The sequence below is a fragment of the Melozone crissalis genome, unplaced genomic scaffold, assembly GCF_028551555.1.
Source record: "Melozone crissalis strain CALT ecotype California unplaced genomic scaffold, PUWL_Pcris_2 ptg000016l_1, whole genome shotgun sequence".
In the NCBI taxonomy this organism is placed as follows: domain Eukaryota; kingdom Metazoa; phylum Chordata; class Aves; order Passeriformes; family Passerellidae; genus Melozone; species Melozone crissalis.
The window spans coordinates 25,540,383-25,567,226 of record NW_026535794.1 but is presented as its reverse complement, the minus strand read 5'-3'; the positions used below and the strand labels follow the sequence as shown (position 1 = coordinate 25,567,226).

At 41.7% G+C, this 26,844-nt stretch overlaps 1 protein-coding gene across 6 annotated transcripts in view; it reads right to left on the bottom strand.

Moving 5' to 3' along the window:
• The window catches only part of DYNC1I1 (dynein cytoplasmic 1 intermediate chain 1), a 186,907-nt gene that overhangs the window by 73,376 nt on the left and 86,687 nt on the right, over positions 1-26,844 (bottom strand). For all 6 annotated transcript variants that reach the window (XM_054273283.1, XM_054273284.1, XM_054273287.1 and 3 more), the window contains exons 7-8: positions 9,866-9,955; positions 955-1,117 (exon numbers count right to left, since the gene is read on the bottom strand). In XM_054273283.1, the coding sequence (XP_054129258.1) occupies positions 955-1,117; positions 9,866-9,955 (253 nt within the window). The remainder of the gene's footprint in view (positions 1-954; positions 1,118-9,865; positions 9,956-26,844) is intronic.

The window sequence follows — 26,844 nt, the reverse complement described above, 5'->3', positions numbered from 1 at the left end:
TCACAAAACCACATTTTTGAATTTCTCACTGCCTGCCTGACTCTTCTGGGTCACCCTGGGCCATCTCTGCCCTCTTTTTCTCCCAGGATGAACCTGGCCCTGGCATTCAGCTCCCACTTTTATGAACCTTCACCTCCAAGCTATAACCAAACCTCTCTTACTTTTGACTCCTAAAATGTTAAAGGTACAGCACCTTCTCCCAGAGATGGAGACAGCAGATGCTCTGTGACACTGTGAGGACAGGTTGAAGCTCAGTACTGGTCCAACAGTGCCACACTGATGCACACAGCTGGTCCATAGGGATGCTGTTCTGGGTTAGCCTCCAGTAACTTCCATGCAATACAGCTACTGATTTGCCATGAGGCTTCAGCAGATACACAGCTGCTGCAACCTAAATATTTCTTCTCCAACTAACAAGTTTTACTGCTTTGCTCCCATATCAAATGCTGAAAACAGAACTTGTCACTTCTCATCTTAGCTGTTAAGATTGCAAACGCTTTGGGAGATCATTTTCATCCCCACAATGCACGGTAAAGTGGGATCCATTACAGACCTGAGGCAGTAGTAGAATATAAACAACACTAGTTTGAATTTGTGAAAATATCATAAGCACACACACGTACACTGCTGGAATGTATACCTTTACATGCACATGTGTATTTACCTCTTTCAGTTATTTTACCAGAATTTTGAATTTCATCCCAAAAATGAAACAAAAAATTAAACCAGCTAGGTAATACATCAAATTAAAAAACCTACCAAAACCCAGATCAGTAAATCACAAAGGTATTTTAAAATATCTTTTTAGATGACAAAGTGACCCAGGCCTTCACTGAGAGATTTTAGGCTTTTCTTAACAATAAAAATATTATTTTTTTAAATAAAGGCTTCCTGTTATTAGAATTGTCTTTATAAAACTTATTTTACAGAAGCAAAAAAAAACCCCAAACTGACCCATCTTTCTCTTCTACATCTCTGCCACTATAGTCAAAGAAGATGTCAGAATCTTCAGCCAAAGCTCGCTCAATTACACGTATTGTGCGGTCAAAAAATATCAGGAATTCTTCTGAATGGAGAACTTGTTGCTTTTCTTCTTCTGTCAGCTCTCTAGGAGGAGCTTGGAAAATGAAAAGATGTAGTTAGGAGTATGACATTTCACCCCTTCCCCAATGAATCAACATCTTCAGTGGGTTTCCTTTGACATGAAAGCTTGCTATAGCCATGTCAGGAGAAAAATCAAAGCTTTACTCTTAAAATCATGACTAAGAAGTTTTTAATATGTCTAAACATACTCCTGTATATTACCAGAATGTAGCCTTTACATAGAAGAGATCCTGTATCTTATGTATTTATTATTCTGAAATGGAAAATACTTAAACCCCCCAAATTAAATAAACTCAGCGTTCCTATTTCAGGAAATGGCCGTGACTGACATTTAGGCAATACCTAACTGGAAAAAGCAGAACACTTATGTAACAGAGGACCTGTCAGAGGAGCTGAAGATAAAATAATCTTCTTAACTCATACCACAGTTCTTTATATTAAAAGGTCTCACATAATCTCTCCCTTCAATTCTTCCAATTTCTACTTGGTGTCACTGATAAATTCTGTCTTTGCTTCAGAGCTTCTGCAAAGTAACGAAGTGAATGACCAAAGATATTCTCTGAGGCAGCGAAATTGAAAGCAACCAGCCAAACAACAGTTCATTTAAGGCAGTGTTATTCCCTGCTAAGACCCAGAGGAACAAATGTCACCAAGCCATGGGCAAAGCTGCCCTGGGAGGGGTAGGGGCTGTCCTGGGCAGCAGTAAGAATAGCATGTCTCCCCCAAGATGAAGCTGCTTCTTTGCATGTACACAGAGTTGCTAAACCATTACTTCCAATATTTACAGTTTGGCCCTTCATTTGAAAAATACTGTCTTTAAAGGACACACCAGTGCAACATCTCCATCAGTTTAATGACCTTTTGGTAAATTATAACTCAAATGTGAGCATCAGAGGGAATGAAAGTTGGGATGCTGCTGTTACTACAGTAAAAATATCTGTTCTCAATTGCACTGTCAGGGTCATGTTGATATTCTGGCAATATTGTATATTGATTATGTATTTGCCTACAAGTGCTTTTGAATCATTATAGTTCTATTATTATAGTTCTATTTCAAAACTACTTGTATTTCAAGAAATTACATTAGTATCTTTACAGTTACCCCAAACCAACCTTGCAACTAGCCTAAATTCCCAGCATAGAAAGCTCTGTTGGCAGAGAATTTTGTTCCAAATTTATAATTAGGAACACAAACAACATATCATAAAAAGATTTACTGCAAAACTACAGAGACTCTTATGTAAGAGTTTAACAGGAGATCAAAGGTCTTCTGCATTTATCTTTAGACTGCAGTTTTGAGGTGTTCACCTGTGAAAATGACCTTGCAGTCTCCATAGGCCATATTGGGTTAAAAACTGGCAGCCAAAAAAGGGAATTGAGAGAACACCCACCATACAGCAAAGTTTAACTCCCAGCCCTGTCATACATATCTCAGTGTTTAATTAAACAATGAGTGACACACTTTCAAGCTACAGCTCAAAATGATTTTTCAGTTTCTGTGCCATGCCACACAGCTTCTTTCAGTGATCAGGCAGATGTGGCCCTTGCTCTCCAACTGATTTTCCTGTGTTTCATTGGATTCATGCACTCCAGTGCCCAGCTGGATGGGGCACGATGCCACCCCCAGCCCTCGGGGCAGGAACGGGTGGAAGGGCACAGCAGCAGGCAGGAGGAGTGACGTGGTCATCACTCCTGCAGTACCCTCTGTTTTCAGCATCCCTGCTCTCAGAGGTGCTGTGGCTGGGAGAGGCTGCTTTCACCATGATTTGCCTCAAGTGGTCAAAGTGTTAGCTCTGAAAGAAAAAATCCCTGCACTACACCTGAGCTAAACAGAGGGCAGGAAAAATGCAAAAGGTGGAGGAGCAATTTGGTCCTCAGGAGACAGAGCAGCTAAAAAGTTACAAACTTTAGCCTTTGATGATCTCCTATGGCCTTGGCCCTATGTCTCCTACCAGCAGGTTAGTGGTCCCTGTGGAGCTCCACACATCCAGAGAATATTTGCATCCCCTCACATGGTGCCCCTGCATAGCAGAGTGACAATTACCAAGGCAGGAGCACAATTTGTCCCTGAGTGCTTTACACAGAAGCAATGCATGTGAAAGAAAAGACTAGCAAGAAGAACAGCCTGACCTATTGCAGCATCCACTGCTGAACAGTAATTGGCACTGAGGGAACTCATCTGGCAAGGAAGCCTGTAATGAGGCAATATCCCATCGTCACCACTAAAGCATTGCTTTCCCAGAATCAAAGACAACAAGCATGACAATGCAGCAAAATGGCATAAAGAGGGGGAAAACAACTGCAAAGGCAACTGGAAAACTCATGTTAAACTGCTGCAAATGGTAAAAATTATTTGCTAAATCAAATCCTCTCTACAGCTTGGAAATAAAAATTTATTACTTGGCCATTTGCTGGCTATAACTGCAAAGAAAATACAACCCAAAATCAATAGAAAGGGAAAAGGCAAAAAATAAACAACTTGGGAGCTGTGGAGTGCTCACAAGCAGTGGAGAAACAGACGACTGTAGTTCTACCTCAGCAAAATCTCCCTTGCAGTTAGCAGTGATCTGTGGGAGGCCAGCAGTCTATTAAACCATCAGGAACACCTTGGCTAAAGTTTTTAGGGCATAAATCAGCTTACCTCATTCATCTGACTGACACACCAGATGCCCCCTGGCAATATTAAGCTTCATATTTTAGCCTTATTTTCTTCTTTCATTCGGCTGCCTCTGAAGTTTTATTTGAGGCAATCTCTTCTCACAAGAATGTTATCATTACTTTTTCCAGTGTAAAACATTGCTATAACTACTGTAAATACATGAAGTATAAGCAAAAAACCCAAACAGATAGGTTTGTTCTTTCAAATATGGAGGTTTTCTAACCATTTATCTTTCAGAGACATTCCCATTTTCTCCTTGTTCCTTCTCCCTGTCTGTCCATTACCTCAAATAAAATAAAAAGAACCTATGTAATTTTCTGTAATTTTTCTTCCGATCTGGGAGCTTACAGTGACTTTGATCTCAGCTTTCAAGAAACACAGGCTCTCTTTAAAGAAAACTGAGAAACATAAGTAGTTGATCAAAGTGTGTTTTGTTTTGTTTTGTCACGGAGACCTATGTGATGTGACAATATCTCCAGAAATTCCCTGTAAGAATACAGCATTTGTCTTCAAGTATCTGCTCTCCCTGGCATAAACCCCAAACCAAACACATCTAACCTTCTGTGCTGAACAAAGCCCAGTGCAGCGTGTACGTTACCACTGCTAAAAGCTACGTGCTTATTGCCTGGAGTGCCATGAAAACTCCTGCAAAGAAAGCTCCACAGTCTGCTCTTGCTTCGACACCACGGCTTCCTAGAGAACTGCTGTGCCTGTGCTGTGACCCCACCTGAAGGAGCTGGACCCGTCTGTGGCCCTGCCCAGCTCGTGCAGGAGGATCTGGGGTGCAGCCGCCCAGTCCTGCCTGGCAGGAGCTCCGGGTGTCCCGTCCGTCCCGGAACCCACGGAGACATGGATGGGACCCCGCAGCAGCAGCAGCCTGCTCTGCAAGGGGCTGGGCTGGGATGTCACCCACAGCTGCCAAAGAGGCCCTGTGTCCATGCTAATGTGCAATACTGTGCAAAACAAAATGGAATTTACATTTAAAATTAAATTGCCGTGCGGAGTAATATATGCACAGAGGGCACCACAGGGAAAGAAATTGTATCTGTAATGAAAAATATTATATACTTGTGCTTGAACAGGAAGGTCTAGAATATGAAACAATAGTTGAACATGATGTGAAAACAACCAATTTACTCAAGACTTATTTACAAAAATAGGAATATTTTATCATTTCATGTGACTTAACATAATCCTCAGAAATACCATATTTCGCATCAGGTTCTTTGTTCATAAATTTCTTTGGACAAAACAGAAAAAAACAAAAAAATGATATTAAAACATCTTCTTGAATTTTAGGAATGAAGATAAAATTGCTGCAGACTTGTTCTTATTCAACAGAAGCATGTTTGTAGTAAATACAACATAAATAGTTGGGATAACAGTTCAGGAACAAATTTAGAAATATTCAAGTACCAGAATTTGAGTCTTCTCTCAAGGGAGTTAAAAAAAACATTAAAAAATAAAACAAAACAAAAAAACCCCATCCCACATTTAAATAAATATAACAAAGATTCTCCTGGAATCTCAGCAATTCTAAAAACCTGGTAAGAGAAATGAAAATTAGGTCCATTAAAGGAAAAAGAAAAAAAAAAAAAGAAAAAGACCAAAAGGAATAAGTGAATGAAAGAAAGGGCAAGCTAATAAAAACAGTAAAGCAGGAAGCAGCCTTGTTATCAACCCAGAGATATAATGAGAGACAGAAGGAGATTATTAAAACCCCTTTAAGAGCTGTATTATTTCTTTCAGCATCTATTTAAATCCATGTAAACTTTAGATGTGCTGACAATGGAGGATGGCTGAAAGGCACAGGGTGAGAACTGCAAGGTGTGAAGTGGCTCTCAGCAGCTTTCAGTCCTTTTTTGCCTGTGATCCTGTGATCCTCCTGTTTTTCTTGTGCTTTGCACTTTCATGTCAGGCTTGACAAATGCTATATCCTGCTTTGCTGTGTCCCATACCATGGCTTGATACATGTCATGCCTTTGTTGTGCTGGCAAGCCCCTTCATGGCATAACCACCAAACATAAAAAGGAAGATTTCAAGCTTTATTTAGGGATTTTTAAATTCCGAAGTAGCAGGTTACAGAGCCTTAGATTTGATACTGTGCCAGGCAGGGCTGTTCCCACTGCCTGTGCTTCTCCAGGGGCCGTGCTGGACACCACCCCTGAGCACGCCTGAGCTGGCTGTAAGGATGGGCTGGCACACCCGAGCTCACTGTGGTGCTGGTGGCAGTGAAACTGCGGCATTTCTGGCCACGACCAACCTCACCACAACCTGTCTTGCTTTTCCAATACTGATGCCTGAGCTGTTGGGAGTGAAACCATCCCCACCAGCCCAGCCTGCTCTGTGGACACTTGAGCCCCATGCACAGAGCCAGGGCAAGAGCAGGGCACAGCAGGTCTTTGGAGCTGCAGATCCCAGCCTTTCCCATCACAATCTTTCGTGCAAGTTTCTGTGGATATGCCCATGGCTTCAGATAAATGCAGGTTGAGGCCCACTTTTAAGACCAAGCCCGTCCCGTTGTTCTCGTGGTTTCTACTGACACAAAGAGGAGCCTTAGGTGGAGCTCCAGAGCTCTCTGGTGGTGGAAAACCCCATCCCACTTGATGCCACCGTTTGGAACCAGTCTCTTGTTAATGTGCTCAGGAGAGGCTGGGAACAGGCAGAGCCCGTTCACCGTCAGGTATCCCACACTCGGTTCTTCCAAAACCATGGGGAGAACAGAACAGGCACCAGAGACATGGGTGGCAACAGGCAGCCCCACAGAAGGAACACAAGGCGGTCCCAGGGCTTCAAACACTTCAAGTGGTCAATGAGTCATTTCTTCATTTCCCACTCCACTTTGGGGGGCTCGAGCTGCTCCTCTGCCCTTCACGCCTCCATGGCAGTGAAGCTCTGCAAGAGGTGCCATGCCAGACAGTGATGCTGGGACATGTCCAGAACCATGGTCAGACCCTGCAAACACCCCTGGCTGCCGAATAATCCCACCAAACCCCACAGATCAGCTCTGGGGTGTGCGGGGGGAAGATGAGGAAATTAAGCATGCAGTAAATGTCTGAAGAATTAAGCTGAACTACCTATAAACCACATAGAAAAAAAATCCCGTTTCCTCTTAAAATACCATTATAAAAATAGAGCACTCTTGTCCTGTTGGCTTGGAGAAAGGGAGACCGAACAGACTACATCCAAACTTTATTTTTTATCCTGACCAATTTTTGAGTTATATTCATGAAAAAATGCTCTGCTTTTCTCTCCTTGCACTTCTCTCTCCCATGGATTTTTTCTTAACACTCCTATAACTCAAAAAAGGCCATGCTGATTTTTTTTAATCTGTTAAAAAATGTGCTCCCTGAGCTGAAACCAAATTTCAGCCCAGAGCAAATTTTTACGGCTGGGTTATAAATCCCTGAAAAACAGGATTCATAATGGAAGTGCTGACACAGCCTTAACTACTATATAGCAGTGTGAATGGCGCCACTATAATGTCTATTAGAGATTCTTTAAAAAGTTTGCAAAATATTGTCTTGCCTTGCAGAGAAAAAGAAGCCAGAGTACTTAATGCCAACATAAACATGCTTTTAACCCATTATGTGCTAATTTGCAGAAAAGCTATTAATTCTGAGTAGGCACACAGAGTGCAGCACCGACAGGAAATGTTCTTCTAAACTCCTGTTTGACTTGTAACATGGTTTTAATCACTTCCATGAAACACAAACGATTGCTTCAAACTCTGAATGTTGCTCAGAACATGAGAAGGGTGATTACAACAGAGAGGAAAATGGGATTTTGTAGGCAAAAGGGCTAAAGCCAATAGGGAGAGAATGACACCAAACACTAAAAAATGGGCCTCCGTTCCTTGTCAGTTTGTGGACAATGGCTTCATCTGATTCACAGCAATTAATGCCTGTCAGCAGCACTCCACTATTTTATCTATCATAACACATACTACAGGTCAAGTTCACTCTCTATCAGGCAATGAGCATGTTTTCTTCTTCCTTGAACGCCGTCAGATGTTAGCACCTCACAAAGTCAGTTCTGCTGAAACGAGCTGTGCCTTACTTTTCCAGCCTGCAGTTGGTGCGCCTGAGATCAGTGCTAAAGCAGCCCAGATGATCTACTGCTCCTGGGGGTCTGCTGGGCAGGGAAGGGGAACACTGCCCTCTGACTAAAGCACTGCAAAGAAATAAAAGATGTTGGCACTGGTGGCTGGTGAGCAATGTACATAAAAGGCTAACTTGAAAGCCCATTAAAAAGGTAAAATAAATCAGCTCAGTGTTCTATTTTAATTTTTTTCTTCTTGTCTTCTTGCAGGAGCTTGTGGTTTCTCCCCATGTGTAAGCATTAGCATCAATTTTCTGTGGGAATAAATGGGTGTGGGATAAGCTCTAAGTTGAATCCTACAGGGACATTCAGCAACCCAGGACAGTGCAGTAGTAGAGGTTTTTATGGCTTTCTGTTGCCATCAACAGAAAGAGATACTGTGTTAGGTCCAGTGACTGCAAAAGCCCATATGCGAGTAGACCTCACAGTTTTGAAAAGAAGAGTAATTTCCATGAAGAATGAAGTTTTTCTATGTTGCCACATTTCTTGCTCATGTCCTCAGTGCTGCCTTTGCAGACTTGCCTGACTCCTGTTCCTGCTATCTGCACTGGTCCCCTCTGCCCATGGCATCAGTGGCTGGGGTCAGTGGAAGAAGCAGAATGATGAGGAGCAGGAGGACTTTTATCTCTCCACATTTCCACAAGGACCTAAACAGGCAATGAACACTACAGGATTTATGGCAGCGGTGATTTCTGTGATGCTCTAAAGAGGGAAGAAAAATCAATTTATAATCAAAATAGTATGGCTGGTACTTCAGTAGGTGAGGATAGTAAATGTGGGCACTAGTGTACCAGATTAATCTTTTTTGGATACTGATGAAAAGATATCGGTCTCCCTGGATGAGAAATAAGCATTGCCTGCTGTATTCCCAGTTGAAGATTTCATGGGCTTCCATGTAAAATGGCTCCATATTTTTCCCCTAGTGAGATTATCGTGGGAAAAACCAAGCTCACAGAACTATCCTGGTAATGGTCACCATAGCAAGAAATATCTTAGGCCCTATCCGAAGAAGTAAACTACCTTTCAAGAGGCTACACAGAATTTTGAGCAGTCCTGGCAATACAAAAGTAAGAAATGCTGGAGAAGAAACCCATTTCCTTCCACCCTACAGCTGCTGCTATTTCAGTTCTTTTTCTCTACTCAACACAGGAGTGACCATTGACCGTGGAAGGCATTGACACACCAGCATAGCCAATACCCTAGTACATTTCTAAATGAGGAAGACCAAATTTCACAACATTCTTCTAATTTGAAAGCTAAGACAGGTCCAAGGAAAGGAGAAGAGGCACCAAACATATCTACCACATCAGTGCTGACATGCATGACTTAAACAAGTGTCCCTTGTCTGCACCAGAAGCAAGTAGTAACCTGAATTTTTGTCTCTTGTAACAGTGCAGAGCACCTCAATACAGAGTAATGGACAGAAGGGCTGGACCAGTCTGGCTTCAGAGGGGTTTTTTAAGTTCCTTGAGGCAGTTCCCACAAAATGTTTTGATTTTGACAGAAGACATTTTTCAAGTGAAATCATTTTCTGCTGGAAGATTCCTGACTACCACTAGGTTCAGCTTTGTTCCTCTCTAGCAGGCAGGCAGTTATGGGCTCCAAGTGTCTCTGAAGACCAACAAACTTTATAGAGCTGCTGGAATGCCTGGCATTCCCATTTTAAATCTTTCACATAAGCAGGGCACTTGAGCCAGAGGACAAATTAGTACCAGTACCGGGATCCAAGAATTCCTACTTCATTTTCAAATTATAAGGACATGCAGGACATTCTGCTACACAGCTCAAGCCTCATGCCTTTCACAATCTTCTCAGGCCTACCAGCTGGGTCTCTGGGAAACAATTTTCTACTTTCATGCTACTCATATGGTTTTGAATCATTAAAACCGGTGACTGTTTCAATTTCAGTGTTCTCAATAGTGAAAACTACTTATGAGAGTAGCTACTGGCAGAATCTTATCCTTTAAACATCCAAAATCATCCTTTTCATTTTTAAAGTACCTTCTTTCACTTCCTGCTTCTGGTCTTGATTTTCTGTCTCTAAGTCATCCTGTGTTTTTGGCTCCACCATCTCTTCATCATCTTCATCCTCTAAAAAAAAGAAAAAAAGGAAGAAAAAGATTTGTTAGATTCTCCTCCTTAAGGGGCCTGGAAATTGTCTGACTTCTTTACAATTATAAAATGGTAAGGCAAAGTGCCCAATACATGGAACATGTACATTTATGCTCAGAGTGACACCCTTACACATTTCCCCCCCGACTGCAAGATAATCTGCTCACACAGGGCACCTGCCACTTCTGCTCCCCGTGACTTCCCCTCTCAGATGTCAACTGAATATCTCCCTGACCTCGGATATGACTCCTTGGATGGCATGAGGACAGATACAAATACCTTTCAGCCTGGCAGCTATTCCACAGCTGGGACACCTGCTATCCAGATACCTCATTTCCAATTCAATTCTCACCAGATTAATTTGTCTTTTGACCTACAGGAATAGGTTAAACAGAAAACTGACCTCAGGTCAGATGCCACTAGCAAGGAAACAAGCATGGCACAGTTCTGAAAAGTCATCACCATCAGCTGGGGGAATATAGCAACCAAAAGTGGCATTTGGAGCTTAGGAACCATTCTTGCATTAATACAAATTTAATGAACACTAAAATTTGACACATGTCAGTTACTACTGCCAGATGTTTTAATGACCTTTCCTGACCTATGCAAATGCATCTCTCCCTCCCCCTCTCTCCCCACACTCATATGTTCTCATTTTATTCAGGAGGGCAAACCATTCATTCCTTGATGTTTCTCTGAGTTACAAGAGTTCTGATTGTCCAGACCAGAACATAATAGAAGCAGAGCTGAAAAGACATGCACCAAAATGCCTCAGAGTCTACCTAGCCCTCATTACTTGTTAGCAGCTTGTTACAGCAATGTGATCCATTTTTCCTGTGCCCAGGGCTGGCACCCAACCCACTCACATTCTTGAGAGGATAAAGACACACAGCTTTCTAGATTTTGTGAACTATGAGGAATGAAAATAGAGTTGTTCCTAAAAGTATTTAACAATTAGGATGAGTAAATCCACGGGCTATGGAGGAATTATTTTGCAGTTGTTTTGGAGCTTGACATACCACCAAGGCATAGCAAGCATCACTAGTGCCCTGTATTGGTCCAGGGCACAAGATACAACATGTTGTCCTGGCCCTGGGGCATTCAGACATCAGGAAAACATTGCAGTTCCTCTGGGGCTTTCTGAGCAACCTGCTGTCACCATACAGTTCCTCATGTCATGGTGTTTCTCCAGGCACACTTCCTGCTCTAACCTGCCATGTTAATGGGGAAAACATATCATCCTTCTCCAGCTGGTTGGTTACTGGCACCTTCTGCTGTGAAGGCTGGCTGTAATGAGTCCTGGCTTCTTTTGAGATGTTGGTGCTGACATGTTGCATTCAAGCAACAGGAACATGCAGCTGTATTTTGTTTTCAATAACGTAATAGGCACCGTACTACTCCCACCACACTGCCTACCCCAGGACTTCTCCCAGAAGCCCAGAGAGGACACGTTGCTAGCTGCCATATGGGCCATTAACTTAAGAGTTGGACTCAATGATCTTTGTGGGTTCCTTCCAGACCCAGAATATTCTGTGACTCTGTGATTCTGCAGTTTCTTGGCTGGAGATCATGTCTCAGGCACATGCTGTAAGGAGGCATCTCAGCATGGACAGATGTGCTTTTCCCTGTTGGTAAAGTGAGGAAATCTTGGCAGAAAATCTGCCATCACTCCCCTTACTGCTAGTGACTGCAGTGGGGAAAAAGGAAAAACTCATCTCCCCAGCCACCAGGGAGGAGGGATAACCATGTGCTTCCCAAGCTGGAAAGGGAGGAGGAATCCAGCACAGATAAAGAGGCATTTCCAGAATTTAAAGCACTACTAACGAATGCCATTCCCTTATCAGGGATTTGTCAGACCATGGAACCTGAGGTGGAAAAAAAGGTAGGGTACTCACAATGCCTCCCTTTGGTGCCTACTTTTCCCTAGGTATCCTACACAGAAGGACTAAGGACGAACTTTTAGAGAGCAAGCCAGGGTGGTTCAGTTTGGCAGGTAAATACATTGCTCTGTCCACTGGCTGAAAGACAGATAACATCCAGCACAGTCAGCAGAGAGCTGGTGAGGAGAGCTCTCCTGCTGTACATGCACAGGAGGGGTAAAAAAGGTCCTTCTGCCATTGGTCTGTGGTGCTAGGGGAGATGGGGATGCATGGAAGAAAGGCACTCCCAGCTTCAAAGAACAGGAGAGAAGTGTGAGTGCCTGGTGCAGCAGGGAGTGAATACTCTGCCAGCCTCAAGAACCATGCACACACAGATAGGATCACAATGCTGTGCAGATATATACACACAGACAGAATTATGGTAGATACTAATAAAACCAGCTCCTACAAAAGTTTTGTGAGTCTTGCATTAAAGGTTTTAATTCCCTAAAGCACCAACTTTTGGAACTAGCTGTTTAAATATGGATTTTACTTCCATTTTTATCCTGTTTCTAACCTGACAGCTTGTGCAGGGAAGTTTCAGAAGGTGAAGGGTTTGAGAAAATTTTCAGGCAGCAAACAAAAACGACACCAATATTCAACTGAAATATTTGGGATTTTTAAGGCTTTTTGCAATGCTTTTTAATGCTTTGCTTGCAATTTGGTAATGGATAGGGATCATGTAGCAAATTTAGAACTTGAGATTTAGTATCAGGTTTTCAGGTTGAAGTGAAGCAAAGTTATCCCTGTTTCTAGAAGTCCTTGATCCCTCTAATTTTGGGCATCAAATATTTGTTTGTCTATAGTCCTTTCCTGCTTCTAGTGCAGTGTAGGGATAAATGGAAGCAAGTAAAGGTTATTAAAACACATCATGCCTTTTTCCAAGGGCACAAACATCAAAATAGTTTTACTGAGAAAGCAGTGCAAGAGTTTTTAGAGATTAGCCACAGTTTAGTTGTCCTTATTTATTTACAGAGAAATGTATACACATACACAGAGAAACTCAGCTAAAAGAATGATAGGGTTGTGAGTCAAATGCTAAAATCTTAGCAAATGCCAGAATTTGGATTGTCTGGGCACGATTAGCTCCTTTCCCCTCCCCACATGTAGGCATGATGACATAATTCTGGAATTTCCTCCCTCTTGAGTGGTTGGCTTCATTTTCTGGGTGCTCAGCAAGAGACACCTGGGGCCTGAAATGCAGAAGTGCTGAAAGCTGAAGTCAGCTGGCACCATGCTTTGAGTGGAGAAAGTCTTAGGGAAATTCTACACATGCAAAGGCTCCCACAGCTCCCTTTTCCAGGTTTCAGTGAAAGTTGTCATTCTGACATTTTAGTCCTTTCTCCCCCTATGCTTAAGTGCTTATGCAAGATGGCAATAATATTGTAAAAAAAAAAAAAAAATAGAATTCTCACCCTGCATAGATATTTTGCAGAGACATGTTCATCAGGATTTGTGGCATATTATGATGCTGTTGAGGAAGCAACAGCAAAACTAAACCTTGAAAGTGGATTAATGTTTTTTCTGTGTTCAGTGTAATACTTTGATCATGTGCACTAATATGAGATCTGAGGCCAGAGCACTCAGCAGAAGAAGATAAAAAGCAGAAATGTTAAAAAACTGTTCCCTTATTGACTGGCTGAAGCAAAAATCTGTTCAGGAAAAAAGCCCCCAAATGTTATCATGCAATTAAAATTGTATCATCCTACATATTGAAGAGGGCTAATCAAGAATGCTCAAGAAATCTGCATTCTGGACTACCTAATGTTGCTTGGCTTTGCAACCTAAATGTTTATATGACATTATATATATATAAATATAGCATACTATTTAATACCAATGTATGCATCCTCACACTTGTTCACAGTACATACATTTGCTTTTGTTATACATTTGTACAGTTGACTGCACATACATATACATTAAGAATAATGGGAAATGCTTCAGCATTCATTTTCCTGTGTTTTATTTAAAGGTGGCAAAGATAGCATTTACTGTACATTTACTGGAGAATCTGTGAACGTCTACATGGTTATTCATTTCCACATGTGCCCACTCAGATTGCAATAATTTTCCAGATGAAGAAACTTGTGTATTTCCTGAACATACATAGCCTTTCCCTTTTCAGAGCATATCTAATATTAGGAAGCTTAGAGAAACAGCTTTCTAGCCGCTCACATCACAGTAGTAGGAGTCTTTTGGTCACATTTGGCAAACAGAGATGCTACCAGCACCAGCAGTAGTGTTACACCCTGCTCAGAAGAGAACAGGGTGTAACACTATCAGAACTCAAATGTCTATTAAAGGAACCACATGAAAAAGAGCTAGTAATGAAGAAGTGTATAACTGCCATGCAACACTTCTCCTTTGTAGATATAAAAGGACTTTGCAAGGAGGCCAGTTTTGGTATGTCTATTTACCACACAGAAGCTGACAGACAGACCCACTCACTGCACATCACGCAGCTTAGGGAACACAGAGTGGGCTTCAGAGTCTCAGCCTAGAGTCCTGCCCACTAAGGCCACCCTGCCTTCTATAAATAAACAAATCCTTAATGGAAATGATCATTAAATGCTTGGATAATGATGTTTGTCTGCTGAAGCTGGTGGAGCCATATGTGGGATTAATACAGACTGAGATAACTGGATCAAAAATGTTTTCTTCATAACTCAGAGCTTGATGACTCTCCAGGATCTAGGAGGTGGCCAATCGGAACAGTGCTTAACAAAGTAAAAGTAGAGCAATTGTTTTCATTTTGGTCTCTTAGCTTGAACACTTCTGCTTCTGTTCCAGACCAGAAGCGGTCCTGTCTGTCTAAAAGCTTGTCTGTTTTCCCCAGCTATAGAAGTTGCCCTAATAAGAGTACAACCTCTCCCTACAAGCCTGGGGTTTTTTTCATCTGGGCATAAATACCAATTTTCAAATGTTATCCAACTAGCTCCAATGAGCCTGCTCTATGCCTGGTCTTTGCCTTGGACACCACAACTGCTTGCAATAGGTGGTACAGAGGAAAGCTCTGTGAATACATGGCCAGCTCCCTGGCAGCTGCAGAAGAAATGCCCAGATGTGCTGAATTGGATCAGATACTCACAGAGAGCACAGATGATCTCAGAAAATCAGACCCTGCATTTCTGCAGTGCTGGACTATTTAATACCTACTTGGACTTTCCAGGGCTTTTAAACCACTGTATTTATTTTTACAGCACATAAAAGCATACCAGGCACATTCAAGACAAACTAGAATACTAGAATAAATAATTGCATCTGAGAGGACTACACATGACATTGGCTTAGGGTTTCAATTCTTGAGATGAATACTGTATTGCCTTTTTTGGATTGCCAGTTTTAGGAAGTCAGCACTGGTACTGCTCAAATAGATTACTAAATAGCTCATTTTCGGGGGGATTTATGCAGTCATGGTCTCCGATCTGCCAATACATTAAACAGCAGGCAGCATGTTGTGCATTCTTCTTCAGTGGAGGATTGACACCTCCTCAGACCTGTGCCTCTGAAGCTAAGAAGTTGCAGCTTCTGTGTATTGTTTTTAGAATTGACAGCTATACTGAATTAGACCGATAGCTCTGGTTTTAATTCTGGGTAGGTACAAACAATCCCTTTGTTAAAGACACAGCTTTAAAATCGCAATTTAATTAGCATCACAATTATATATTTTATTGACTGAGTCAGTGATATATGAGAAGCCAGTGGTTGTTATATGGGGTTTTATATCATCAGCCATGGATTTGACACTTTCAATAAAATCAAGTGTCTTCACAAAAAGCAGACTCCATATTTGCAACTATGAAATACCAGAAACCACTGTATAAGTTTTGTATTTACAACTGTTCAAAATAACTTTGCTGCTACTGTTACAAAAGAACTACAAACTGAACAAGGACAAATGCATTGTATTCATATTGGCATAAGCCTGAACCAAACAAGTTGAATACTGTTGGCATTATCCTAAGTAGGAGTTAAAACACTGTCTTTCCTTTATGAATATGTTCTTTCCATCACTAGCAAAATATGTAACAAGCAAGAGAAGTCATATTTTTTCAAATAGGACTGCCTGACATTCCACATTTTTGAAAATCTGTGATTTGCAATCTGGCTGAATGACCTATTTTTCATATAATGTCATTTTTTGAAATCTGTCCAGTTTTTTACTTTCATCTTTTGACTGCCCTTTGAAGCAAGAAGATAATTAATTCATCAGTGGATCTTGTTTGCAGAGTGGGATGTGAGACTGGACGTACATTGGGCACATGTTAGTCATCCCAGATGGAAATATTCTTGCATTAGGCAGCTGCCTTCTAAAGTGTATTTCATTTAGCCAAAGGAAGGAACACTACTCAGACCTCAATACTGAGCAAAAACCCCGCAGGTGAACAGAACTGGCCCTACGCTCCATGAAACAGGCAACAAATTTCAGATGAGAATTTCATGTGAGCTGGAGCTTGCAAGCATATTTGCACTCAAGAATCATATGCATGCAAGGTACTAGTGCTCATTATCCAGAAAAATACTTCAATGTGCATTGGAGGAACATATAAAAGCTCTGGCTCATCCCTGTGAAGTTCCCCATCCTTGTTACAGAACACTCCCAACATAAAACCTTGTCCTTATGAACTAGCACAGCGAGTTGTGCTTTCCAATGGCCATCAGATGAACAAAGAACATTAGAAAAAGAAAGGATAGAACTGATGAATTAATTTCTGGAACTATCTTATGACCACAGCACCTATAAAACTTAAACAGAAGTATATTATGTTCTTCCTTCATTTTCCACATACATTATTTTAATCCTGAAAAAAATGATCTGTCTGTTACTTGACTGCAGTTCTGCATGAGCAAGAAAAAAATCACAGTGCTGCAAGAACAGACTGCCTAGCATCTTCAAACTCCCTTGATTTTGTTATCTTTTGTCATGTGTTGTTATCAAAGTGCAGTGGTGCTCTTATGCAAAAGAGAAGTTTGAAGATTGGTAAAATACAGGCTGTAGGAGTCATGCTACTTTTACCTGAGTAACTTTAAAGAAAATAGTGTTCTAAAATTTATGCACAAAATAATATAATGCTTGACACATTTATCATTTTAATCCAGAAGGCTGCAGGGCAGTTCTCTGTGACATTATTTAGCCTAAAGTCTTCCACAGTAAATAGACTAGTAATGATACATCAGCTTTAAAAGTGCAAGACTAACAGAAAAATCCTATTTTTCTTGATTCTTGTAAAACTAAGTACATCTCCTATATCTCTGACACATCTAAGAAGGGCTTTCTGATCTCATCCCTTATTCTGCAATGCAAATTTGCACGACTTCACCCCTCATCCCATAAAGGGCAGGTGTTATTACCAGCCATTACAAGCAGATCCCCAGAGTCCTGCTCTCAGGCTTCAGCTATCCTTGTACAAGAGCAATGAAGGAAATACGTATTTCACCCCAAAAACAAACACTTAGCCTGGCTGACTGAGAGAAGTCATTTAGTTCAGAAAATTTATTTTGCCTACAGCATAGGCCGTGCCTGTGCTATTGCCACTTAAAAATTTGTCCTGAAATTTACTACACTTCCCTCTTAAAACAAGCACACTGTAAGTAATTTTTACTCAAGATTTCTTCTCAAAGCTCTCCTTAACAATTACCACATTCAATTACTCCTGGTCAGGGGATTCTGAGGTCCCCAGTATATGATTTCTCAAAACCATCTCTTGATCTAGGGTTACGCCACTCAGCTCCTGTCCCTATGCCTCTTCCTGACTTGTGTTTGCCATCAGATTTCTTTTTGGTACATTATGAAGACAGATCTTATTTTTCCATTTTGTGACAAATGATAGACTAACCGAGCCAAATGGCAAGAAAATGTCACAGAAAAATTTGTTGTACTGTAGCATTTCACTAAACTCTTTGTAGCCCTGACTGCAAACCTTTGCAGCGGTTCAAATGTTAGGATCACTGCTTCAGAACACAATCGTTTCTGCACCAATTAAAATGGAAAGCTGCTTCTGACTCTTCAGGGAAGCATTTCTCTAACCCAAGAAACTGATTTTCCAGTTCCTTGGCCTGAACACAGTTTTCAGTTGTGGTGAGAGTCTAAGAATTCAAAGTGTCCCTTGTTTTTAGTTTCTGGTTGGTCTAGATCAGATGTGTATTTTTCTCTCCTCTTTTGGGCTGTTGCAACATCACACTGGTTGAAAGCGTTTTTCAGCCCCCAGAGAACTAAACTGCAAAGTACCCCACTGGAGTCATCACCTCTTCTAGCTGACTCCCTTTTCTCCTCTCTTGCCCTCTCCAAATCTCATGTTCAATTCTATTGTGCTTGAAAATATTCCAGCTGGAAGATGTAACACAAAAATAAAAGTACAGAAGTTTCCTTTCCTTGGCCATGGTTGGGCCTTCAAATAAAAATGCCAACATGAAATAATGTTTGAACATCAGAAGCCTTACAGTAGCATTTACAGGCCTCCAGCTCCAAAACCAAATAGTATAAATTTAAAATACCCTGCCCCAGCATAACTGCAGTTAACCTTGTGGAAGAAAAAGATGGAGACCCTTTATTTCTGTGGATGAAGAAGGGGATTACTAAACCATGCAGATTTTCACAGCCTCTGAAACCATTGAGGATTTGTTCCTGCTGTGCTGCTGGAGGAAATCATGTCATGCCAGCAGTGTGAAATGACTCCTGCCCTGGGAAAGGGCACTGAGACACGTGGCAAACTTCTGGATAGGGCCTGCTCAAGACATTTTGAAACACTCAGATCATGCAATAGTGTTAAATCACAAAAACTTAAGTATGTTAATGAAAACCAGTCCCCACAAGCTATGGCATGAGCAGCAATTGTAAAACAAAAGCTGCTTTCACATTAAACACACACACACACAGATGAAGTATCTGGCACTTACACTGCCCCTGATACAGAGGTCAATCGTGGTTGCCTCAGCTGGGCACTAGGTAATTAAAACTTTAAGTACAATGTAGTCCAAGTGAATTCTGTGGGATCATTACTTCTGACATATATGTTCTGACATATAGGGGACTAGGACTTCACTCATAGACTCATTTATTCCAAGTGAAAATGAGTTTTGACTCCACTGGCCACCTCGTCTATTTTCCACTGGGTTTTTGCACAAGCAACATTACAAAATATAGCTGTTGTAGAAGAAACTAATTCTCCACTTCCATACGGTATCTCTGCTCATGCAGCCATACCAATATGCCTTAGGACAAGTTCTCCAGCCCTGACTCTGGATTTAACATCTCATTCAGGTATTAGCATGAGTTCTGGCCTTTCAGAGTTTTTCCTTTGTTTTTGAACATGAAATAAATATTCACTTCAAGGCCCAGATATCATCTGAATGGCCACACAGTTTTTTGTATGACCATTGTTTAACTTTTAGTGCCATCTTTTCCACAAATCTCCCCATCCCAGTTTTATGGCATTTTGTGAATAAAACCCAATGCTTAAGATGTAGCATATGTTTTTGTCACTGAAATATCTGACAGCATGAATTTCTACATTTACACACAAACCTCAACCAACATAAATGGAGACAAGACTGCTAATATATTAAAACTGGAAAGGATAATTGGAAAAAACAACTATATTCATAAACAATTACCACAGCAAATAGACAAAAACTCCCTCTCTTTGTCTCCTTGACACACACAGGCATAAATTTCTCTCAGCACTTTAAAAATAACCATTAGTCATATGGCAACTGCATTTTACATGAGCAAAGATTAATTTCAACATTTTTCTTAGGAAAAGGCAGGCAAAAAATACTTTATTAAAAATTTTTAAACTACAAAAGAAATGCTGGGTCAGGGCTGGATGAGTGTATGCTCATTACTTTTATGGGCAGTAAACGGACCCCACTTAATTCTGTTTCCCACTGACGCCACTTCACCTTAGTCACTGGTGTTAGCCATGATTTGCATCAGCGTATGTGAAAAAGGAATTCCCTCTGACAGTTTTGAACTTGCCATATTTTAATTGAATTTTCAATTTAATATTTTTGATCTACCACACTGGAAGAGGAGAAGCTTCCACTTCTAGACACTCAAGTTGCAGGGGGGTATCCAGGCGAGCAACACCTTTTGGTGGTGGAGAAGCCAGAGCGCAAGCACATCAGCTTCTTGCCCCAAGTCACTCCTCAAACAGCTGTAGATGACAGAATAAAATCTTGGTCTCCTGATTCCTAAACTGATATTTCACCCACTGCTTCTCCTGAGGCATGTGATCCGGGCTGCCTTGGAGGCTGCTCAGCCCTCATTATGTTAAACCAGCTGTTAAAAAACATAGCCCTTTTCCCCCAAGCAGCTTGTTGCAGCCTGTTGGGAGAGCACCCAGCTCCCAGCACGGCTGTCCCCGGGGCTGGGAACCCCCTGCCCACCCTGACCCCTGCCTCCACTGCCAGCCTGCCCACCCCTCTTCTGCCCAGGGTCACACTTCAAAGTCTCCCTGCCCCCGGGAGGGAAGGCCTCTTCCTTCCTCCTGGCCCCTCTCCAGCCTCCCTGGCATTTGGTCTTCCCAAAGCAGATACCAAAAATCCCCTACTTGCAATCTGGGGCTTTCTGCATGCCAGGAGCCCTACCCACCTGCAGATGCCTGTTTGACACAGAAATGCCCTCTGATTTGGATTCTCAGATGAACTTCTCGGTTTTTCTGAGAACTTGGGTTGTAAGACGTTAATTATAAAAAAAAGAAGAAAAACCAACCCCCATCACCCAAGTTCCAACCCCCATCACCCAAGTTCACAATTGCTATGGTTAAAACCCCATTTATCTGTTGCAACTCGGAGGATCAGGTATGTTTTTCTGTGTTTAACTCAACACACTTCAGTAGGTTCAGACGTCTAAACAGACAGACTGCATCTGCAGTTGGGGTACATGGGAAGATTCAACTGCACCACAACCACCCACTGGAATATGCTGCCTTTTTCCCCCTCTTCACAGTTCAGACTCATCAGGAAAATAATTTCTGTGGCTAGTTTATATCTGTCCCTCTTTGGAAAATGGATGCTATGAAGTGCCATACAATGCCTGCCTGTGAATTAAAACCCTTCCTTTTTTCCCAAAACCCTGCTAAGACCCTCTCCTGCAAGCTCTTGGAAGCTCTCAGCTACAGACAGGACATTTAAGTCAGGAGAATCATATGAAAGCAGATAAAAAATTCTGGGTTATGCTGCCTCATGATCCTGTACTTGAAGAAGCACCTCTGCATCAATTTTTTTTTTGTTGGTTTTTGCTTTTTTTGTTCTCAAACAAAAGATAGAAGTTGCTGGCTTCTGCCCCTGTGTCTTTTCACTGTAACACAGCTCACAGCTGTGAATTTACATGTGTTAACTTGGGATGCCACAAACCAGGCAGCACTGAGGTTGTCATCCTGATCTGAGGAAACACAACGCGCATACACGCCAGTGAATTTACTGCTAGCAAAGGGTTTTGCTGTGATAATTCAAAGCACATTATGTTTCATCAGTTGACTCTTCCATCTATAGCCAGATCACAAAAGCCAGCAATGCTGGAGTCATATTCCATCAAAAAGGAGCAGCTCCATCAAATCTTTTTCTTTTGCAAAATGATGCCACTTTCTGTGTGGAAGTGGGGAAATTATAAAAAGAAACCAAGATGAAGAGGCAGTCCTAGAAACATTAAAACGGTCTGTTCTCACATTTTCTGAGTGGATTTTTTTGGAGTCTTCCATTAAAAAGTACTTTTTTAGACTACTTTAAAATATGAGGTAAAGCAAAGTAAAATTGAAAGTTTTCAATTTTGTTAAAACATAGATGTTTTCAGTAACCAGACTGGAAAATAAGGCAAAATTTTACTTAAGGTGGAGTGTCAGTACATTGGAGCATTCTTTCAAGCTGGTACAAAATTATATTTTGAAATTTGAAATTTCACAGCACTGCATGAAGGAGAGATTCTCTCTGGGCCTGACTTTAAAGAAGCCACTGCCTAAGGGATGCAGTCATACTTGAGTGGCAATTTTAAAATCTGATATTAAAGCAGCATAGAAGCACACACTCAACTGGGGATAAAGATGTCTTTCATCAACATAATGACAAGATAACTATTCCTATGATCTGAGATTCCCTCTCTTAAGACTTCAGGTTAATGATTTCTTTTAGATGGGACAAACTTCAAGTCCTGCTTTCAGTTCTGAGTGCCTGTAGGCAAATTTCACATCCATGTCCTGAGAACAAGATAGCAGATAGTGGTAACAAACTTGATGCACACCTGAAACACAGCCCAGTACATCGAACAGGAAATTGGTAAACAGGTATTTATTGCTTTGAAGTCTGGTCGTGACTCTTTATATTTGTATGCAGAACTCAAAATGAGCAGGACAAATGCATTATGAAGTCAGAAAAGTGCAACCAATTTGTCTTAATGGCTCTTGCATGGAGAAAAATTGCACAAGCCGAGTCTGACCAGCATCTTGGAAACCATTGTCCTGGTAGGCTCTATAGTTACATGGTTAGATAAAACAGGAAAAATCACCTCAACAGAGCTGTTTGTTTTGGGGGTAGGTACTGGGAGCAGTGCTAAATTCAGCAGCCAGAGCAGAACAAATAGAAATTGTGAGCTTTCCACTACAGTAATGAAACTTCATTCAAAATGTGGAGTGTAATGTTCTTCCAAGATGGATAATTCACATAAGCCGTGTGATTCAAACACTCATGTCTCCACACCAGCTCCACACCACCTTGAGATTTATGTTTTATTTCAGTTTTCATCAGGCTGCTTATGAATGACCAATGACAAAAGAGCATGTGTGCATTTTTCTTTTTCACAGGGCCCTGTTAATGAGGACTCTGTTGCATTAAGATAGTCAAGATTGTCTCTGGCAAAATGTGTTGAACCAAGGTGTTTGTGCCTGCATAAAATTAAGCCACAAGTAAAGCACTTACTTCTGACAGCAGATTTATAATAGGAAAATCCCAGCAGGAATGAAGAGTTACAAACCCCCGTTGTAGCCTTTTTCATAAACTTCACCTTGATTTAGTATTTCAAACAAGTAGCAGGAAAGGCTAACAGCAGAGGTAATCCTATCATCTTTTCTCCAACAGCTCCATTCCATCTTTTTGACTTCCTCATGCTGCTAACATGAATTCAAATCATCTGTGTTTAAAGTTAAATACAGTGATTGACAGATCTTTGTAGTCTCAGTTCATACTGAAGATTATTCTAGATACCTATCAGTTATTACTACAAGCCCTGTCTGATATTCAATACCTACAGGGAAAATTGTTTTTAACAGTGTAATGTCTGATCTATTTTGAAAGCTATTTTAAAATAAGAAACTAACCATAACCAGGTGGCTAAAATCTAGACAGGTTTTTTTACAGCTTGATTTTTGGGGAGAGAAGGTTGAAGATAACAGCAGAACTGTCTCACACAGCAGTTAAAACCACAATTCAGAGCAAATCAGACACAAAAAAGCATTTTGTTTTGATTCCGTGACGTCAATTTCTGTAAAAATACCTTTTCCAATTACACAGGACAGAGGAAGGTTTAGGGGTTTGCTCCTAGCTCTTAGAACAGTACACGCTGCTATGAAGTAATTGCTTCCTTTTATGAACACAAGCTCAGCTGCTGTACTAGAAAACGGATGCTGGAAGAGACTTCTGGATGTACTAAAAATCTTACTGTGGACACAAATGCAGAACAAAATATCAAAGGCAGTGGTCAGAGCAGTCATTGTGCTCAAGGAGCTGTGATGCAGAAAGGCAGAAGGTCCTCTTCCATGAACATCTGCTGTGCCCAGCTCTGCCAACCCCACTTGCTGCTCCAGTTAGAGCATTCCAGAGCAGCCTGGCTTTGGGCACAAGGAGATAGATCAGCTCTGGGTGGGAAAGCACTCTGGTCCATACCCTGTGCTCACAGGGAGGAAAGTGGAAGCACTGCTCTCTTACATGGGCAGCTCAGCAAAGGTGGAAGATGGAGGTGGGTGGCCAGGCAATGCCAGCTGGTGCCCATCATTGCTTCCATGAGCTGACTGCTCCGCTTCTTCCCCACCACTCCATTTGCTGCTGAAAGAATTTGTCAGTTCTTGCCTCATTCTCTCAGTGCTTTCCTCAACAGAACTGAAATGTAATAGCAGGGAAAGTAGTGCAAGAGAAGCAGCTTGGCACAAGCAGCAGCCAGGATGCTGCCCTCAAGCTCCACCACTTTTCAGAGCTCCTATCAACATGACTGAGATCCCACACAGACCTTTGTGAAACTTGATTAACTTTGTGCTCATGGTTAAATGATTCTGAAACTGTTAGACAAGGGCTGAACAGTTTGTTGCTCAGTTCAACAAAGTCTTTTCTGGTTTTGCGACTGGGATGTGAGGAGCAAGCACAGCTAGTGTGTTTTGGCTGTAAATCATTGTAGGAAAAGAATAAACAAAACTGGGGAACAGAGCTTGTGTGTCTTGGGTTGGTTGGGATGGTTCAGTCTGCTAAAAATTCCTAGTGGCTTTTTCAAGATTGAATCTACCCCTGGTTGTTATTCTGTGTGCTTAGGAATGAAAAAGAAGTACAGAAGATTTGAAAATACAGACTTTATAAAGCCATATTCAGCCCCCAAAAACCAAAGGCAGCAATGGTATCAGTAAATGCATCAGTAGTTTGGCCAAATCAGAAAGTTACAAAGATGGGCAAATTCCATCAGCAGAATGACAGCTAAAAATAATCTTCCATGGAAATGTGCACGGAAGTTCACTTTTCATGCACCGGGCAAATAAAATCCAATTGGTATTTGCATTGTCAGTATTACCCCATTACACTTCATGAGAGCTTGAAAGAAGATGATGATTTAAATAAAAAGATCCTCCCCTGTTTGTCAAGTTGTCATTTTTCCTTCTGCAAATAATGAAACATAAACTACTCTGAAAGGGAGAGAGATGGAAGGGAATGTGTTCCATGGATCTGTGGAGAACCACATAGAAATACATACAGAAAAAGAAGCTGCAGCACGGAGTACTTCCTGACCTCCTCTTGGCTACAAATCTAAAAGAAGTCTCCAAGGCAAGAAGCATGAAAGAGCTCAAACAAGAAACCCTTCAGAAGTACAGCTCTTTGCTGCATGAATACCACAACACAGGGAAAATCTGCTGTGTAGGAGTACAGTCCTCCCACTTGAAAAGAGCTGGTAATGCCATCATGTCACGGAAAGATTTTCTTCATGGCTTTTGTGCATTGAAGGCATTAGCAAAGTGGGAAAAGTGTGAGCTGACAACTGTGCGAAGAGCTTCTTAATTACATTGTAAAGCATGTCTCATTTAAGCATGCAGCAGAACTAATGTTAAAAATACATGTCTTCCCATATAAATGGATGTGAAATCAGTGCAGGTTAATCTAGCAGATAGTGCACTCCAGAGCTCCTAACAAATGGTAAGAAGTTAAGCTTCATCAACAGCACATTAGTGTTGCTACCACCCCAGCTTCTTCCTGTAGCAAGAAGAAGTATTGCTGCAGCAACAGTCACAGTCCATGGCTGGACCTTGATATAAGTCAGTCCATGCTTCAGCATTTGGCCAGATGTTTTGTCTGTACTGCCTGTTCATCGTTTCTCAGTTCATAGACTCCCAGTTTGGGATGTGTTGACCCTTTCCTATTTAGCCATGTCTGGATGTCTGCTCATATCTCCTGTGCCGTGTGGTTTCAACCAATTACACCCAGCCTGCTGGTGGTGGTGACATTGGAGCTCAGATCAGTGTCTTGATGTGCTCCCACCCAACTGAGTTTCTCCACGTGGGGATCAGAGCTGGCTTCCAGGCGTACCACACTGCAAGCCAACAGCCAGGCAATATGGAGCACCAAGGCATTCAGCCTTGAGCAGAGGCTCAAACAGGGAACCCTTATGACAACAGAAAGAAATAGTCCAATTGTCAAAGATGAGAACTGAAACCACGGCTCTATGTTTGGGTCTGATACCCTACCCAAAAGACCTTTGATTTGGTCTGAGTGACCAAATCAAAGCCTTTAGCACCCAGCATGTGGGTAAGATCTGCTGGCTTTTGAACTAGGACCACTGCCTCAAGACCACACCAGGATGATGGGTTTTGCCATTAATGCCTGACTTCCCAGATGTGCTGGAAATTAACATGCTTACTCACACTATTTACTTTTGTTATGTGTTGGTGAATAGCTGCCTCCATTTCTGTGCATGCCATTTTTCTCATTTCAGCTGGTGTATCTGTCACTCTGCAGAGCCTGCCTAGCATGGTAAGAACCAGAGAATATCCTACACCAATTAGTGACACAGACACTTGTCCAAAATCCTTACATTAAATAAATACCAGAGTGCACTTCCCTCTGCCCCCCTGCACATGGAATTCAGAATTAAAGGCCCGACTTGCTTTCTTTCCCTGCCTTTGGAAAACTCTAACTAGCATTATTCCCCTCCTGCCCCCTGATTCTTCAAATGGCATTTGAAGAATCCTTCACTAGCGTGCTTTTCAATTTGGGAAACCCTTTTTTCCTTTCCTTCACTTGCCTTGGAAGTCCACTGCAGCATGGCCAGAGCAGGAGCTCTGGCTCTTTGTGATGCTTGCACAAGGTGGGATGTGCACACACAGGCTCCCACACGCACGCCCCAGCACACAGAGCCAACAGCACGGGGCAGCTCAGCCCTCACCCTGCTTTGGGCTATGCTTTGATACTGCAGGCACCAGAGCCTTGCAGCGGGGCAGCAACGAGCTGTTCCAAACATGCTTTGTGTTTCATCTCCAGAGGAGGTGTGGTGGAAGCACAAGGGATACTTTATCATAAAATGCTGAATATTTAAGCCCTATTCCCCTCCCACCACCCTATTTAAATCAGCAATGCAGTTGGGATGAAATACAACTCGGCTTTCAAACATTTTCTTATTTAATTCAATTTACTACTAGATTGATAGCTAAACTCAAAACAGATTTTACCCCTTTTCTCCTGGATGGGGAAATAGAGATGACCAAG